The sequence below is a fragment of the Thunnus maccoyii genome, chromosome 1 (genome assembly GCF_910596095.1).
Source record: "Thunnus maccoyii chromosome 1, fThuMac1.1, whole genome shotgun sequence".
Taxonomy (NCBI): domain Eukaryota; kingdom Metazoa; phylum Chordata; class Actinopteri; order Scombriformes; family Scombridae; genus Thunnus; species Thunnus maccoyii.
The window spans coordinates 37,816,488-37,835,181 of NC_056533.1; the positions used below are offsets into that span (position 1 = coordinate 37,816,488).

Genomic DNA, 18,694 nt, shown 5'->3' on the forward strand with positions numbered 1-18,694 from the left:
TTTATACCCAATATTTGTGAACTTATCAATTTTGAAATCAGCAATATTGATCTAAAGTTGTTGTTATATTTATTACAAAAGATACTTTGTCACATGATCTTTGTACATACAGTATATTATCACCATCACTTATCATTATACACATAACTATACTGTATATCAACCTGTAAAAAAGAAGAAAAAAAAAACACTGATAAAGCAAAAATTGTTTGTATCTTGTTTAATTCATTGTGTCAGAAGTTGAACATGATCAACAGAGCAGAAGATGCCACATTATTCCCACAGTTGGCTTGTTTAGACAATATTTAAACATGAGCTAAAAGGTCAGTTACAACAACATAAAGACTCTTATTCACTGACTTTTATCAAACACACATCAAAAGATATAATGTTTTACATGTTCCTATTAGAAATAAACTGTAAAAATATTAAAGAATAGTGATGAATAGTGATAACATCTGTTTCACATGGCCTTTGTTCTTCTTCATCTTCATCATCATCATCAACATCATCATCATTATATTTAGCACTTTATATTTGTCATTATGTACATATTTGTGTTAAAAGATGAATAAAACAAAAACTTTTGTACTCATTAATAAGTAAAATGCAAAATCTAAAATAATACAAAAAACAATAATATGTTTTTAAAAGATAACAAAACTGTTTTCTGGTCTTTAACTTGACTTGTTCAACATCATCATCTATCAAAAATAATGAAAAAAGTTACATCAACAACACGTCTCAATATTTGTACATGAATCAAAAATTAATTTGCATCAACATGCAAACATTTCAACTAATGACAATTTATTTACTTTAATCTCCAAGAAAATATTAATAACTATTTTCATTGTATCATGTTACAATTTGTGAGTAATGTTAAAGAATAAAACCATAAAAAATGTAAAAAGTAGTAAAACATGTTACAAAACAGCATCTCAATATATGACCTTTGAACTACATAGGTCTTCATCATCATCATCATTACATTTTTATTATAAATAAAATATGGTAAATATTTAAAAGTCTGAGTAATTGTTTCTGTGCTTTCTGCCTCTTTGTTTCATGTTCAGCTTCAGAAAGGCGCCAAAAGTCAGTTGTATCAATATTTGTTATTGATTGACTGGTAGTAACCATTAGAAAGCCAACTGCAAACACTGAATGAACCATGCTGACATCTTCATCATCATCATCATCATCATTATCCTGCACACTGGTTACTATTCATATAGTCATATATCAATATGAACAAAGAAGAAAACAAACTGTTATAATCATAAAATAAAAATAACAACAAAATACAAACATTGTAAATCATGACCTGGTGGTCTTTGTAGAACATCATTATAATTGTCATCATCAGCATCATAATTGTGTATTCACACAATTCACAAATAGAAACTTGAAAATCAAAAAAACAAAACATCGCTAATAATCATAAACCACAAAATAAAGATAAAAACAAAAAACATTGTCTCTTTTTTACATGACTTTTGTTGTACATCATCATATTCTTTATTATTATCATTGTCAACATCATTATTATGAACACCAGTCATTAATCATGAGAGAAGAAAACAAAACATCTGTAATCTTCAAAAAATAAAAACACAAAATAAAAAAGTAAAAGAAATAGTAAAGAAAAAGTTGAGCAGTCTAATATAACTATCTGCAGCTTTTCAACTTAAAAAGTCAGTTACATAAAAAAAGGAGTTCATTTTTGTTTGAAAAAATCTTGCATGTTTTAAATTTGGTTTTGTTTAAAGACATTTGTATGTTGTTCACTTTATGTTGAAGGCATCTTTTAACCCCTTCAGTGCTTGTTTCTTTGTGATTCTCCTCCAGGCCTCTGGAACATCAGCTGGCTTGGCCTTATATTCTTGAGCAAATTTCTCATTGTATTTTACCAGTACATACTTCCAGTAGTCAGATGCCTCTATGCTGGGATCTGGAGGAATCAACCAGTCTGGATAGTACGTGGTGTAGTCTTTGTAAGGATGCCACTCTCCTTTAGTGTCTGCATTTTTAAATCTATGTTCACATTGTACATCAGTTGTACACAGTGTTTCAACCAGCTTCTGAGTGTCTTCATACCTGAATCCACCAAGACCTTGTGGTCGATGAACAGCTGCATGATGCTGCTTGTGATCTTTGCCTCCAGCCTCACAGGGAACTCTACAAAATGGACATTGTTTTCCACAACCAAACACTCGCTTGAAAAGCTCCTCCTGTGGTTTGATTGGAAGTTTGTTCAGAGTCTCAGTGATGTTTTCAGACTTTGAGAATTCCTGCTGAAACTGTTCTTTCAAGTCTTCTATTGACATTTTGAGGCTGTTGATAAATGGATGACATGTGCTTTTGATTTGAAACAGGGTGGTTTTTTCATCCTCCTCTGAAATTGAGATGTCTTTAATCAAATTCTTCCGTATTTTGCTGATGAGCTCTGTGATGCTTTCTTTGTTATCTGGCAGTTGAACACCATCTGGTCCTTCTGTGGCCTGCTCTAAGGCTGCTGTGATCTTGTCAACTATCACCTTCAGATTCTCTTGTTTCAGTTTGCACAAAGTTTCGTTCTTTGACATTTGTTCCTGGATGTGCTGAAATATCCAATCCTTCACATATATTTCATAGTTACGAATGTACTTGACCAAACTGTCAAAGTCTTCCTTTCGCCGCAACTCTTCCTGAATGTTGTACTGGAAAAAGGAGCGGGAACTGAACTCTGCTGAATGACAACGTGTCAAAATTTCATCCACAATGTTTATCCCCAGAGATCTGTTGATGTACTCTTCCACAGCAGGTTTGATACAAAACTGGACAAAACCCTTTGCATTGCGCTGACAATCATCTCTCTGTTTGTATAAGTCAAGAAAATCTGTCAAGTACTGAGTCTTGTACTTCTGCAGCTGAATTCGAGGATCATTATCTGACAAGAATTTTTGGTGCATTTTGAGGAATTCCCTTGAGGCAATGCCACACGTGAAGTTTCAGGTCAATCACAAACTTTGCATTTATTTTGTGACTACTTTTATCAAGGTATTCATCTATTGTTTCAAGAAGTTCCCTTGTAAAAGAGTCGTGGTAATCTGTATTTGTCTTTGCTTTATCAAGCACAAACCGTGTGCAAGACTCAATGACGCTGTCAGCAAACTTCTGCAGATCTCCTAGTCCCCGAAACAGATATCGAGCCTTCTTCATCAAGGAGTCTGTATGTTCACGTCTGGTTTTAAATCGATCTTTCCCAATCTCCTTTAAATTTTTAATGTTCTGCAATTCCTCATTAACATTCTGATTTGAGAAATTTCCTCTCAACTGATTCAGGACACATGCTGCGATATCTCGCTCTTTCAGGCCAGACACATTTTTAGTGGCTTCAGTCCACATCTTTTCAAACTTCTGTGTCAGCTGTTCATCAGACAGTTTATCAGAGTGTTTACAGGCACTCAGGAGCTTCATGACCTCGTCTTCAACCCCACCTCTGTATTTTGTCTGAATGTCTTGAACCTTTTTTGAACTTATTTTCAGCTCAAGTGCACAATCCAATTTATTGTTCACTGAATGTTTGATTTCCTTGGCAAGACTACTGATGCTTTTGAAAAAGTCAGTTTTGTATTTTTCTATCAGATTTACATTCTGGTCTTTCTTTTCGTAGTAGTTTGTAAGTTTCTCCTTCATTTTTCTTTCTTCAGTTGCTATTTTTTCTGACATCTGTGATTTTTTTGAATTAACCAATTTGCTCCAAATTCGAATATCAGCTTCATTGTCAGAATTTAAGATTTCCATCTCTGCTTCTGTTTGCCAAGAGAGGATTTCTTTTCTGAACTGCCATTCCCATTGATTGAACTCTTTGCAAAGGTTGTCGTAGGCACGAGCCACAAGAGTGTTTCTGAAACTAAAGATGAAGTTCTCATATTTCACTGCTTTCCAGAGACTTCTCATCCATTCTAGAAACTCTGGGATCTGTGAGACGTCATTGCTTTGGTCTGTTTTCACTGTTGCCAAAAGATTTTTCTTGAAATCTGCTACAGCTTCACTGTAACCTGTGTTCACTGCTGCCATCGGAGGGGTTCCATGCCAGAGTCCTGGGATGTTCCAGTGGTTTTTGTCCATGTCATAGTCCAGCACATCTGTGAATGCTGTAATAGAAGGCTTCTTTTCCATTTCAGCTGCGATTTGTGTTATTTCATTGAGCTGCTCCAAGAGATGTTTTCTGTCTGTTATGGTCTTTGCATGAGCTGAAACTCCAGAAACATTTTGATGCACGAAATGACAAACTGGCTTTTTACCAATATGTCTCATTCTCAAGAAGGCATGAACTGCAATTTGCAGGACATCTTTCATTTCTGTTGAGTTCTCCATGGCGAGGTTGATAATGGTGACATCACTTAAACCAATCACAAAGGTTGCCATCTGGTTGTCATGCTCATAACTTTCATCTAGTTCTGCCAAATCAGGAGATTTTAGACCCTCTGTGTCGATGAGAACTATAAATTCATAATTCAACTCATGTTTCATGTCCTCTCCAACTTTGAGGAAAAGCATATAAGCTCCTCTTGTGCATCTGCCACTGCTGACAGGAAACTGCACACCAAACATGGTGTTGAGGAGTGTTGACTTCCCTGTACTTTGAACACCCAGCACAGTCAGTACTAACAGTCTGCTCTTCCCTCCAACCTTCTTGTGAAGCTCCATCAGCACATCTGTCACCCATCTCTCTGGGATGTTGGAAGCATCTCCATCCAAGAGCTCTAAAGGATATCCATCCAACAGCATTTCAGCAGCCAAACCAGGGAGACGAGATATTTCATCAGCAGTGTTTGTTGAGCCAGAAATTGAGAACTCATAGATGAGTCCCATCTCTCTTATGTAATGCTCTACTCCTAAAGAGCTCTCCATCAAAGCCTTATCAAACGCTGCAGTGAGATTTTTATCTTTCTTCTTGCATTGCTCTTTGAATTTGTTGCGCAGCTCAGACAGTTTCCTCCGTGAATGTGTGTTAAACTTGAGTTTCATCCACTTAAGAAAAAAATCTCTTTTCTCTTTGTCACTTGTGGATAAAGTTTTAATAAAACTCTCCATTCCTTTCGACAGTCTTTGTTTGCTTTGTTCCTCCATAATTTTTTGTTTTTCTTCCTGTAGCTGGCATTTATACCCTTCAGGGTCTGAGTCACATTTCAATCTACACTCCTCCTTCTCTAACTGTGATAATCTTTTCCAGTTATCTCCCTGCAAAGGAAGTTGTTGTTTCTTGTAGTCTGGTATACTTCGCCCCTCAATGTCAACCATGATCTCCTCAACTGCTTTCTTTTGTTTTTCACTTGAGTTTTCATCCACAGATAGACCAAGTTCAACAGCTTTTCCAACCATATTGACAATGTTCAATGTGGGAGTTTCTTCTGGCAGTGAAGTCTTGATGGCTGCACAAAGTTTCTTTGAAAACTCTGCAACATTTACCTTTGAGTCTTTAATTTTCACACTGCTGTTTGGTAGCTCTAACTCTTTCAGTGTTGTCTGGACAGACATCATGTCCTCTCTGGCGTTGTCCTTGCGATTAACAATCAAGAAGAGTTTGGATTTCACATCTTGAAGAGAAGTCAGAATCTGATGCTCTCTTTCTTCAACTTTGTCCAGGAACACAAAGGTCGCAGTTGACACTTGAAAAAGAAAATTGAATTGTGTGAGTGACTCACAAATGTCTCCTCTCAAATTGGCAAAGGCAACTGGTCCTGGAAATATGTCAAGATCTTTTTTGCCACAGGGAAGGTACCAGCAAACCTCAACCAAACCATTGGCTATTTCTCTTTTAAGTGTTCCTCCTTCCATATCTCCGTGTATGAAGATGTTGTGATTCTGTTGGCCAGGACTGAGAATATGATTCAAAACCTGTGACTTGGACAAACTACAGTTTTTCAGCCTCACAAAGGTAAAGAATGGTATATTTGCTTGGACAATGTTGTCTTCAACAAACCCTCTTGATTTAGACAAATCATGTGGACACCACTCTTTGATGATGTCTCTCAGAGCCCACAGCATCAGGGAACACTGACTGTTATCACCATGAGGCAACAGCAGTGGGACAGAAAACTGGCACATTGTCATCTTGAGGGCCATTTCCTGTTGCAAGAAGCTGTCAGCACAAAGAAAGAGTGCGACTATGAGGTCGAGAGGGTTAACCTTGTTGTCTGCAGAGTCATCTGCAGTGACCAGGTCAAAGTCAAATGGATCACTGTTTTCGTCCTCCTCATCATCATTGTTTGATAATTGTGTGCAGTTTCTGCATTCTGTGTTGATTTGAAAGAGTTTCCTGAGAAAGCACCATGGTATTTTCTCCATTGATTCAACAGTTTCATCATAAATCCTATTTTTGTTGATTTCCAGAAGAGACTGAAGAGTGAGCTTGTTGGGATAAAATTTCTTCAGTCCAAGTTTGGAGAGAAAGTTGGAAAAGACTATGAAAGAGAAAAAAAGATCACTTGTAAAAACAATCAAAATTAACAGAAAAATGAGTAACCCTCTATGACTTAGCATGTTATATAACATTAATTTTATTTGTATGCTATTTTTAAATGTGTTTTCAGTATTGCATTGGCATCTATGGAGGACCTGATTTGATTCAGTTCAGACCCAAGATTGTGTTTTTTGTGAAATATCTTGTTTTCTGAATCATTGATGTCTTTAATTAACGTGTGTTATGAAATGCAGTTGTGTTTCTGGTTTGTAACTGTGTTTTGTGCAATGTTGCTCTTCAGGGTTTATTCTTATTACAGTACAGAAAATCAGTTGCATTGGCCAGTGTCAATTTAATGTAAAATTACTGTTCTTAAGAAAACCTCTTTCTTTCTTTCTTTTTCTTTCTTTCTTTTCCTCCTTCCTTCATTGTTTCTTTCTTTCTTTTTCTTTCTTTCTGTATTCTCTACCATGTTTTCAAAATACACTTACACAAAACGTAGTTCCAACCAAGCAATCTGATTGGTCAACTAGACATTTAGAACATGCTCAAATCAGCATAACAGAAAAAAGCCTCATCACTAAAAATATTACTCCGCCATTCATTAGAACTACAGACCATGACGTCACGCTAACAACAGTCACTTCTGGGTAGACGACTGGTGGTTGATTTGAATTGCTGAGATATGTGAACTTGGCAAACTTGTTTTTTTCTGTTGTCATTTTCAGCCGTAACTGTAACGTTTAAAGATATATAGTTAAACATGATGGTCTGACATATGTAACAGTGTTGCTTTGCTAGTGTCTTTGGTTTGTTTTGTTTTGTGAGGGGATCTGCGGTGAAAACCCGGAGCAGACTTTTGAGTTGTTTTTCTTTTATGTTTGTAAAACCGGATTGAACTGAACTGATTAGGGCTTGTGGGGAAAACAAAACGGACCCTTTACTGAGAGGATTGAACTCTGAGACTGTGGGACGAGTTACAGACACACACCGATGTCGCTTTGCTTGCTTGATTTAATCATCTATTGAAAACTGAACTGAGTTGTACTGGTTTTTGATGATGTGTTTTTCATTGCTACTTGCTATTTATTATTTATTTATTTATATTTATTGTATTTATTGTTTTGTGTGGTTTGACTGAGCTATTTCCAACTATTTTCTATGAAGTAACAAACCCGTTACAACACACACACACAGTCATGTCGATGAGGCCCTCTGACACGCCTAAGTCATCCAAAAAACTGAGGAATTCAATACTAACAGATAAATTTAGAGCAGAGCAATATCCAAACTGTAAGACTCGCTTTACCAATGTTATTTTTGTGATTATTATTTGTTATGTGAAGGATTACTTCAGGCCATAGCGCTCACATATCTGTTTCACTTCTTCATGCAAACTCTCAGTGTGCTGTGTATTGAAGCACTTACTTGGATTTAAAATATAGTGCAATGTTGTGTTGCATCATTACAAATTCACTGATATATATTCATTTCAGTCAATATATGATTATATTTTGAATAATTTCTTATTGAATGAATTGAAATTTTATTCAAACACCACATGATTGGGCACTTTATGGTGACAAAATGTGCTTAAATCAAAAAAAAATCAAACAGAATCTGGAAAACATTAAAACGGAGCTCATAAGGCCCTACATGACCTCTACTGAGAACACTTTTTTTTTTCCATTCAGTGGAAAACAACTTATTTAGACTTCCAGACATTACTTAGTGTAATGATAGTGTTTCAATTTGAGTCTGATTTTATATTTAATTATTTTGAATATGAGGATGCATTGTGCATGTATGTAATTTATTCATGTATTAATTTATTTATTTGACTCTCTTTAAGCTCAAGTCTATATAAAATATTTAATTAAAAATAAACTTGTATATCTAAAAACTGATTATTACAAACAAAAAGTAAGCAATTAGGCTTTTATTAATGAACACAATCTGATTATTAGTTTTTTTGTTTATTAAACTTGAATTTGAAATTGACCATCAAGAAACTGTAAAATCACTACAGGCTGCTATGAAACGTTTCCTTTTGTTGAGACATTTTGTCTCAAGTGGGTGTTTGTTTGAATTTATCTCAGTATTAACATCTATATCAACACCATCTTCACCTCCACCTGCTTCACTCTGAACTGATGCTGCTCCGTCTTTCTCTCTCTCTCCACTTGTTGCAGTGACTTGTGTTTATTTTTTGCAAATTTGATTTGTCTCATCACTTCATCTCCTTTTGTTTCCTTTGAACATTTTTGTTTCATACTAAAGTATCAATAATTACATTACACTGAAGATCATGGTATTATAATTCTACGATAATTACATTAATATTTTGAGTTTATCTCAAACATTGGAGTTGAACTGTGGCCAAAGTAAATATTTTATAACAGAGTTCATGTTATCGTTTCTTTTCTGGTGATTTCACATAAATCCCATTGTTGAACTGCATCTATGAGTTCTCCTTCCTGGTTCAGACCTTCATAAATGTCTCTTGGTTAAAACTAAATCTACTTCAATAAATGTAGGTAATGTGAGTGGGAATGTACCTGTAGGCTCCATCTGTGTCCATCGTAGTCGAGTGTTTTCTCTTCATTCCCCTGCTCTTCAACATCTAGACACACAATTATGTATCATCTTTTTGTTTGACAGAACCAGTCCATCTTAAAAAATATATAAAATACAATCCATTAGTGCGTCAAAATACTGCACATATTTCAAATCATCACTAACTAGATACAGTTATGATCAACTTCAAATTATATTGTGAAAAAATGCTTTGTGACACATTTCAATACAAAACAGTCAAATGGTTCCAGCATACTGAGGTTCACTGACACCTGACATCAGACTGCAGGAGACTCTGGGACGGTTTCATGCATCTGTTGTATTTATATTTGATGTAGAAATCAAAAGTATTTGATACAACTGAACAACAGGTTTCTATTTACCTTTATCTCAGGTTCTGAGGAGGAGTGCAGTGAAGAGATATCTCAAAACACATTAAGTGTGATAAGTTATGTAACAAGATATGTTGAGAATGTGGGGGATAGTCAACTCCAGCATATCTGTAAAATTATTCTTCAGTAGGTGTAAACAGCCATGATTAATCATCATCTGTTTAATCACTGCTTCACTTCTTTGTAGTTATCAGGACTTTTTTCACATATTTCAAATCATCACTAACTAGATACAGTTATGATCAACTTCAGATTATATTGTGAAAAAATGCTTTCTGTCACATTACAAGTTCAATACAAAACAGTCAAATGGTTCCAGCATACTGAGGTTCACTGACACTTGACATCAGGCTGCAGGAGACTCTGGGACTGTCTCATGCATCTGTCATATTTATTCTTGATATAGAAATCAGAAGCATTTCATACACCTGAACAACAGGTTTCTGTTTATAAATTAATGGCAACTCTGCTGCCAGTTCTTTACCGTTTTTGTTGGAAAAATCTATAACAGTGTAGGCTGGCTGCTTACTAATCCACAACAGTTTGTTTTCTACGTCACATATTAAAATAAAATTCTGGGTGTTGGGTAGTTGCCAAGTTTCCCTGGAAGTAGATCCTTATGCAGTTAGCTACAATAGCTAATGCAGGGACATCATTTCTGTCATTATTTTCAGTCACACTGAGATAAACATTTGAAATATTGAATCATGAATCATAACATCTAATGATTAAAACTCTAACTTTTCAAATACTGTGCTGTGAGTCCGGCCTGTCAATCAAACATGCCATTAAAGGCGCAAGTCCCAACGAAACGAATGTGGCAGCAGTAAATAAGCCCATAATTAATTAATGACATTGCGACATTTAGTGGTGAAAGCTAGACGTCAACCTAAAGACCTTAAAATATAAAGGTTGGAGTTGCATTTATTTATATGGAGGCTCTTTTTTGGACTCTTTTTTGTGGCATAGCAAAAAATGTGAAAAGCAGAGTTTTAACTGAGCTAAACATCCCTGTATTAAACCGTTTTCATGTCCTAACAGTCCTATGCAGGTTTTGACCCCAGTAATTTCTTACAATATAGTGATATTAAATTGGGTCATATTGTCATGGACCACCGCCATGTGACATGCACACAATTTCAAACCAAGATGAAACAAAAGAGAAAAGGTCTCAACTACCAAATAATTATTTATTTTTCACATAGAGGTGTTTGCTTTTGCCCACATTATTCCTAGTCAGGGGGGAAATGTGCGTCCATCTGTACTCAGGGATGACCTAACCTTGAACTAAATAACCATGAAAAACTATTATCTTCACAGGGGGGCTGGGCTCTAAGAACACAGCAATAATAATAATGTTGATAATAAAACTACTTTGAGACTGCACAGCATACAGTGCATTTTCTGCTGAATGATAGATTGTTTAAAGCTGACCTTTACCACTTGCATCATTCTATTGACACTCACCCTTGCAGCCAGACTGTGGTGTTGGTGGAGTGTCCTCTACTTCTGCACCGTGTAGATCAACAAATGAATCTTCATCACTGACGTCCTTAACAAACAAGAATAAGAATATGCATGTTCAGGTGTGTTAAATGAACCCATCCACTAATTAACTATTTTGTAATTTTATTTAAATTTATCTTCTGAAGATGTACAAGGAGCAATTTACCTCCATTGTTGATTTTATTACCAAAGTATTATAAATATCCCACAAAGTTTAAAATACAATGCTGCCTGCTTGACTATGGACCAAAACCAGAAAATCCTAGCACAAACCCGACCCAGAACCACTGCACACATGGACATATATGGACCATTTATACCACTGGCGGACTCGGGAGGGGGGCAGGGGGTCAACCACCCACTCCCCCCACCCCGACCCCCACCACCAACCCACCCCAGTGCCCCTGAGGACAAAAAAGTATCACAAAAGTGCCCTCTAAGATGATCCTACTGTAAAGCAAACCGTATAAAATGCCCCCTAAGGTGCCCACGCAAAGGAGGAAACATACCAAAGGGTAAATCAGGATTAAGTGCCCTATAGAGTGTCTCTCTGTGTGACAATCTGGAATTAAGTGCCCTGTAAAGAACAGCCACAAGATGTAATGCAGTGTCCTATAAGTTGCCATTATAATAGGGGTGAGCTGGAGCTTCTGTACGGGTGCCCTTCTAGTTCCCATAAGTCTAACATACTCAAGTGCAGAACTGGGTGCCCTTTCAATGAAAAAAAGGTATTTAGTGCCCTTTAGGGTGCCACCAAGTGTGAGAAAACATGATGCCATGATGAGTGCCCTTTTAATGAACAATTAAAATAGTGAATGTGCCGTATAGGGTGTACTATATATGAGAAAAACATTGTGAAGTTCCTTTCCACTGAAGAACATGAGATACTGTGCTCTTTAAGACGCCCTTATGATCAAGCAAACTGGCCATTAACTGGCTGACATTATTCCATTCAGTTGATTTTGGTACAGTACTAAGTAGTTTGCTCAGTCACACCCCCTTTAGATTGTTCCATTGCCTTTGGGTCAGTACAGTCTGAGCTGCCAGCAACAACTGCATCAGTCCAGTGATCATCCTCCAATCTGAAGGTGATCAAAACCCAGTTTAGAAACAGATGTGGAGAAAGAAGGTTCTCAGATCTTCTGTTGTTCATTGAGAGGAACATCACAACTGACCATAACGAGGTCATTAACATTAACAAACTCATGGCCAAAAGAATTCTCCTTTGATTTCACCAATCTAGCAGCTGAAAACAGCTAATTCTCAAAATGTTAATAGTTCCATGTTTTTATTACAGATGTGTCTGAGAAATAAACATTTAAAACTTTACCCATTCAGAGATGTTTGCAAAATTAATGTTTAAAAAATCCTTTTTAATACAGAGGTGTTGTTTTCCTTAGATCCTGAATCACCCTATAAAATGTTCATTGTAATTGGAGATGTAGCTTTTTTACCAACATGCATCATTGCTCTCTGCTGAAGGGGCCCATTGGGTGTCCTTTATATTTTTTCGCCCCTGCACCTCAGACAGCCTGAGTTCACCACTGATCTCTACACTTGCTAATCTTGTACAGTGTCATGGGAGGCTGGAGTCTATCTACCATGCAGTAACAGGAAGGGAATATGATACACGCTGCATCATGAACAGGAGGCAGGTTACACCCACACACATAAACATCCACATTCACACTCACATTAACCGGAAACACCGACAGGCTGTAGCAAATTCACTGACATGTTGGACTGTAGGAGAAAACTGGAATGGTTTTACATTATTATCCAACTCACAACAATCATTTATCCTAGTCAGCCTTTAAATATCAAGGGTTTGAAATGTATCACTGATTAGCTGTGTCCTTGCAAATACAAAACACCCATAATATTTTTTTAACAAGGCACTTTAGTAAATATGATAGAATATAATAGAATACAGTTCATGAAATTACCAATTTGTCGTGTGCAGACTTTATTGTTAATGTGTTCTTTGAGGAAAGAAAATAAGCTGCATTCAATTACCACAGCACCCAGCACCCCTCTCAACCTGTAAAAATAGGATCGCATTTTCTCTTTATGTTTTAAATTTGCCTGGTGACTCTTGTGAATACTTAAATTGTTTTAAATCCAACAAATATATGAGAATTTCATCTAAACTGTGACCTGTCTTTCTGCTGAACTTGTGAAACATCTGCAGTATCGGACTATACATGTACTATCATCTGTATATAGAGACCGAATGAATGCACATAAATCATTGAAATCACCAAATCAACAATAATAATGTTTTCCTTAATATCTCTGATTCATGGGTATGTCATCAATTATTTGTTGCCCTGCCCAGGTCTGGTGATATAGACACTGAGACTATGTGAATAAAAGCAGTTAAACAAATCAAAGCTGACCCAGAATCCAATCCAAATCAATAACCAAAGCCAGAGCCATGTACATGACCACATATCAGACCACATACCCAACCAATAACAGACGTTTTTTTTTTTTTTTACTTAATTCACTTTTCCTGTCCGTCTTTTTTTTTGTTTGTTTGTTTGTTTTTGTTTTTATTTCTTTGTTTTACTTCTTCCCTCCCCGCTCCCTCTCATTCCAATTATACATATATATCATCAATATGTATCATGATAGGCTAATTATTGTTGTTTAGAAACTAAATATCTTTATCATTATTGTTATTGTTATTGTTATTGTTATTGTTATTATTATTATTATTATTATTATTATTATTATTATTATGTCATATTTGCAGGGTGGTGGGGGGTGGAGCCATGCGGGGCGTGGGGCGGGGGGGGGGGGGGGGCCGCCTCTCCCGACTCCTTGCCCTCCGGAGGTAGCTGGCTGTGGTACCTCCACCCCTACCCCTCTTATAGTAAAAAAAAATCTATGGTCACCTTCCACTGGACAAACTCTCTCCCAAAGGCTCTGAGAGTGGTCCAGCTGGACTAGGTTTGGACCGTCTCCAAAACAGACAAGCAAACAAACAAACAAATACTACAGGAGGAATACCCCTTAGCTGGTCACAGCTGGTCTGGTCCCTGGGCTGTGGCTGTGTTGCTGGGTGGGGGCGGCTGTCGTGTGGGAGGGTGATGGTGTCCTCCCCTCCTTGGGCTCTGTGTGTTTGGCTCCACCCCCCATATCCATATTAATTTAATTTAATTGATATAAACTCAAATAGATTTAAATTGATATAAATTAATATAAATATCTAATTATTTAACCCATTTTGTATTATTATTGTGGCTGCCTCTGCCACTACCGCCGCAACAGTATACTATCAAACAAGACTATTATCATTATTACATTATATTGTTGTATTGTTATTATTATCATTATTATTATAATAATTATTGACGCTCTCACTTTTTCTTTCTCCCCCTCCCTTTCTCCCCTCCTCTCTCTCTCTCTTCTTTTCTCACTTTCATTCACTCACCCCCCCCTTCCCTTTTCCCACAATCAATCCATATTGCTTAGTTGTTTTCTACATTTACTATCTTTTTCATTGTAATATGATGTTGTCATTGCTGTTGTTTGTCATTGTTTTTGAAGCTTGAAGCTAACCCTAAACCTAAAAAGCCTTCTTTAAGTGTGTTTTATTTGGATCTAGACTGTTCTGTCTAAAAAAGAAAATAGAGAGAAGGAAAAAAATCAATATCTGATCATCTGAGAAAGAATTGGGATCGATAATAGTGAACCAAAGTAAAATCAGGTTTGTCGATAAAAATACTGAAAACAGTTTCAGAAAAACATTTTCTCTGTGCATGATTCAGCAAATGCTTGGCTGAGGTTGTCACAACATGCCAAGGTTGAACAGGAGGAGCCCTCCGTATCACATTAATGATGATTAATAATCTATTGTACAAATAGCTGTGCATTGTTCAACTTGTTTTTCAGGCACATAACAGAAAAAACACTGACAAAATAAAAGTATAACCCACCTTTGTAGAAGAGATTCTCCCATGTTAAAAATACATTCTTCTATCCAGGAGTTGGTTTCAGTCATGCAGTCTTCAGTTGTTAAGGCGTCCATCTGTCCTGCGGATGGAGTCAGCATCTCCCTGCATGTGCCAAGGTGGTCCTGCATCACAGCCCTTTTATTCTGTTGTGAAGCTACTTTTACTTTTGGTTTGCACATAATGATCATCTGGTTTCTTGGAAACAGAACGTCCATTTACAGTAAATCACCTGATAAAACTTAAAGCCATCTTAGTGGACAAAGTTGTTTTCCCTGCTGTGTTGCAGAATTAAGAAAATTTAGGAAAACCATGTAGAGACCATGAGAATCACAATCATCTCAGTTTCTCCATAAAATTAAGGAATTTAAAGTATCAAGGTAAAATAAATTCAGGGTTACATTTCGTTTTATTTGCCTTATATGTTGACATAAACCTCCAGTAACTACTAGCGGTGTGCCCAAATACAAATACGTTATTTGGCAAAGCACAAATAGTGGATGTTTTTACAAATATTTGTTTCATACAAATATTTTAAAAATCATTTGTTTTCAGGGAGAAAAAAAAGACATGTCAAATACCAGCGCACAGGTTGATTAGATCGCTATCTCAGTCTTTCTCCTCTGCTCCCTGTTACATCTATCAGCAGGTCTCAACGAAGGGAGTCACATCCACCTGCTACATGACGCACATTTCCTTATTTGGACATCACTCCCAGAGATGGGGGTGTTCCCCAGAGATAAAGCTGAACTACTGACACACGCAAAGTGCTCCCAAGGGACTCTCCATAACTCATTGTTCCACGTCTCCTTTCCCCAAAGTTAGGTTGTAAAAAATAGAAAATAAATGAAAAGTGCAAAGCAATAATCGCCTTTGAAGTTCTTCCCTACACGTTACACGCTGTGCTGTCTCTGTGTTATGGGTGTATAAATAGGTAGAGGTCTGTCTGCAATGAGGCGATGAGTAAAGTTTTAGATCAGTAGTCAGCGCAGTCGTCTATGATCTGGGAGACTCCAGTTCAACACTCGGTGTGGGGACCCCCTTCATAAGGTAGTTTATTCATGAACATTTATTGTAACACTTTAATTTTCTAAAATTAATTAATTTTGCTGCCTCAACAAATACAAATACAAATACTAATACTGGGCCCTCTGGACATCCCCAGTAACTACAACAAGTTTTTGGTGATGATGTTGGGTGGGTGTAATTTGTAACAACTTATTGAGCCAGTTATCAGCGATCTTGGTAGCTCAATATTAGCTCGTAGCTAATGCTTGTGGTACAGCTGGCAGCAGCAGCGAGTAATTAATTTTGTTTTGTGTCAATGTATATTTTCTGCAACTTCTGCTGTGAGAGTTGGCTGTGGAGAATGCCACTGTGTTTGTTACCAGGCCAGAATAAATTTAGATCAGAGCCAAAAAGTGACAGTGTGCGTATTGTCCTTAACACAAAGCAAGAGAGAGAGTACACCACTGCTACACACAGATACACCCATTGTCTTTCCCAACCCAATCACCAGAACAAAACGTTGCCATTGTACGTTTCTGCAAAACCACAGATACATTGAATGTCTTCGTTTCAATGTTGGCCATTATCTGTTGAACAATGATGTTTTATGATGTGACAACACAGTGGTAAAGGTCTGGTTAGATTAGACACAAAAACCACTTGGTTAGGGTTAGGGAAAGATCATGCTTTGGTTTAAAATAAAAAAACTAAATAAATAAAAATGGCTGCAAATGCCCTGGCATCTCACTAAAAACACCTAGTTTTGTCAGTTGAAACGGGCAGCAGGCATCGGTTTTGAGGTGGTCTTGAAACGTGCTCTCTGCTGATTTCCAACTTTCTGCCAACAAACTTCCTAATCATCCACCGACCCCTCATCCTCCTCATAAGAAAGTCGGGTCATATAGATCTCATGTGAATAAGTCACTTTAGAAATGTTGATATGACATGTATTCTGGAAATGTTAAAATGTTGATAGAATACGTATTGTTGAAATGTTAATATCCTACGTATTATATGTGTTGAAACGTATATATTTAATGTATCTGTGGTTTGCAGAAATATACAATGCCAACGTTTTATTCTGGCGACCAGGCTGGTCTTTCCATTGTAACTGTGCCGCAGGAAGTTCTGCTTTTCCCATGAGCCAGTTTACTGAAGGAGGTAACCAGCTTTCCGTACACGTGTATTTTCCCCTGGCCAAGTTTGAAGATCCTCCCCTCGCAGAACGAGCTGTGACTTTTCCCTGTGTTCAGCCAAGCATAATTACTGGATCTGAAGAAGAGACCGCTGTTGCAACCCAGCGCTCTCCTATTTGCCAAGCCTAGAGCCTGCATGTAGGCCCGCAGCTCCAGGCGACGCTGGGGGGCCTTACAAAACACCCTCTTCACAAGGCTACACACTCGATTAAGGTCCTCAAAGGTGTCAGGAAAGACCTCGAGCACCAAGTTGAGCAGATGTGCCAGGCATGTGATGTTTGGCGTTGGGAAAGAGGCTTTGAAGAACTGTGTTGAAGGCTTTCTCCATGTAGCTTGTTGAATCTGTGACAAAAGTCCAGACATCGCTGAAATTGATGTTGTAAGTGTAAAGGCAAGGGATGACTGCCTGAGACACAGTGGTGAAGTTAACTCTCTCAAGGAGAACACGATCTGCAGCTAGAGGAAGTCTGTCCACAGACTGCAGAAGAATGGCAAGGACGCAGCGACCACAGGCATCTGTTGTCTCATCCAGTATAACACAGACAGCTTTTCCCTTCACTGCACGCTGGATGTCCTCCACATACTGAGGGAACAGCCCCGGCAGGTAGTCATATCGGAGATGAGATGGAGCTGGACTAGATCCTCCTTGCTTGCAGTATTTTTGCAAAAAAGGAGCCAGTTTGGGAGATTTCTCCAGGGGAATATCTGCCTCAATAAAGTCCAGAAGAAACTCCTTCCTCTCAGCTGTAGATGGGGTTTTAGAGAGGCAAGAACCCAAAGTTTGATTCATAGATTGTACTGAAAGTAAAGGAAAAAGACAGATATTCACTGTACATTGAAAATACATTTTATATACCATACATAACATATATTTACTTGAAAAACATTTATTTTGCAATTTTTTATTTTTTCAATGATCTAATCTACACAGTTTAACAATGTTTCCCACAAATGTCAGTAAAAACACATAGGCTATGTTTGGAACTGCATACTAACATACTATCCATACTAAATATGTCAAATTGAGTGTGTAGTGCATTCTAACTGCACAGTATGTGGATTTTGTGTACTCAAAAAATGCCTCTATGTATACTAGATTAGCAAGAATTTCTGAGTATGCGGCATTATTTGGATAAACTGACCACATATTGGGAATCTATATGGTTACTTTCTCATCTAAAAAATATTAAAACTTAATAAAGTGACATATTAAGAGTTCTAGAGTGAAAATTACAAAAGCTTTTAGCCTGGTTTAAAATCTCTGCCATCACTGCCAGTTGGTGTGAAATGCATTCTGGGATACTTGGACTGTCTTGCCTGAGTATACTTCAGTGTGAACAGTCTGCTTGTAATGGCATACTTAATTGATCATTAAGTAGGCAGACTTAATTGATCATTAAGTAGGCAGTATGCAGTAGGCTATATACTGATTGAGTATGTAGCAGGCAGTATGTCAGTACGTGATTTCAAACACAGCCATGGCCTACATGGAACAATTCAATGAGGTTGACATGTAAGTATTGAATGTGTAAAATCCACACTGTTGTCATCCTGACACACACACACACACACACACACAGGTCTAAAAGTCAAATCCTCACAGAG

General features: G+C 37.2%; 1 protein-coding gene across 1 annotated transcript; it reads right to left on the reverse strand.

Annotated features, from left to right (window-relative positions):
• Positions 1 to 205: 205 nt before the first annotated feature.
• LOC121896966 (up-regulator of cell proliferation-like) lies at positions 206 to 11,098 on the reverse strand. Its single transcript, XM_042411109.1, has 4 exons — positions 11,093 to 11,098; positions 10,888 to 10,972; positions 3,122 to 6,452; positions 206 to 2,964 (listed from the first exon to the last, which is right to left on the reverse strand). Exons 1-4 carry the CDS (start codon positions 11,096 to 11,098, stop codon positions 1,785 to 1,787), a joined length of 4,602 nt encoding a protein of 1,533 aa, XP_042267043.1. The 3' UTR covers positions 206 to 1,784.
• Between the last annotated feature and the right edge of the window lie 7,596 nt (positions 11,099 to 18,694).

Coding starts and splice junctions, on each gene's coding strand:
- LOC121896966 (XM_042411109.1), bottom strand. Junction 6,453..10,887: donor ACCACAGTCTGGCTGCAAGG/GTGAGTGTCAAT, acceptor TCTCTTTCATAG/TCTTTTCCAACTTTCTCTCC. Junction 2,965..3,121: donor GTCATTGAGTCTTGCACACG/GTTTGTGCTTGA, acceptor CATTGCCTCAAG/GGAATTCCTCAAAATGCACC.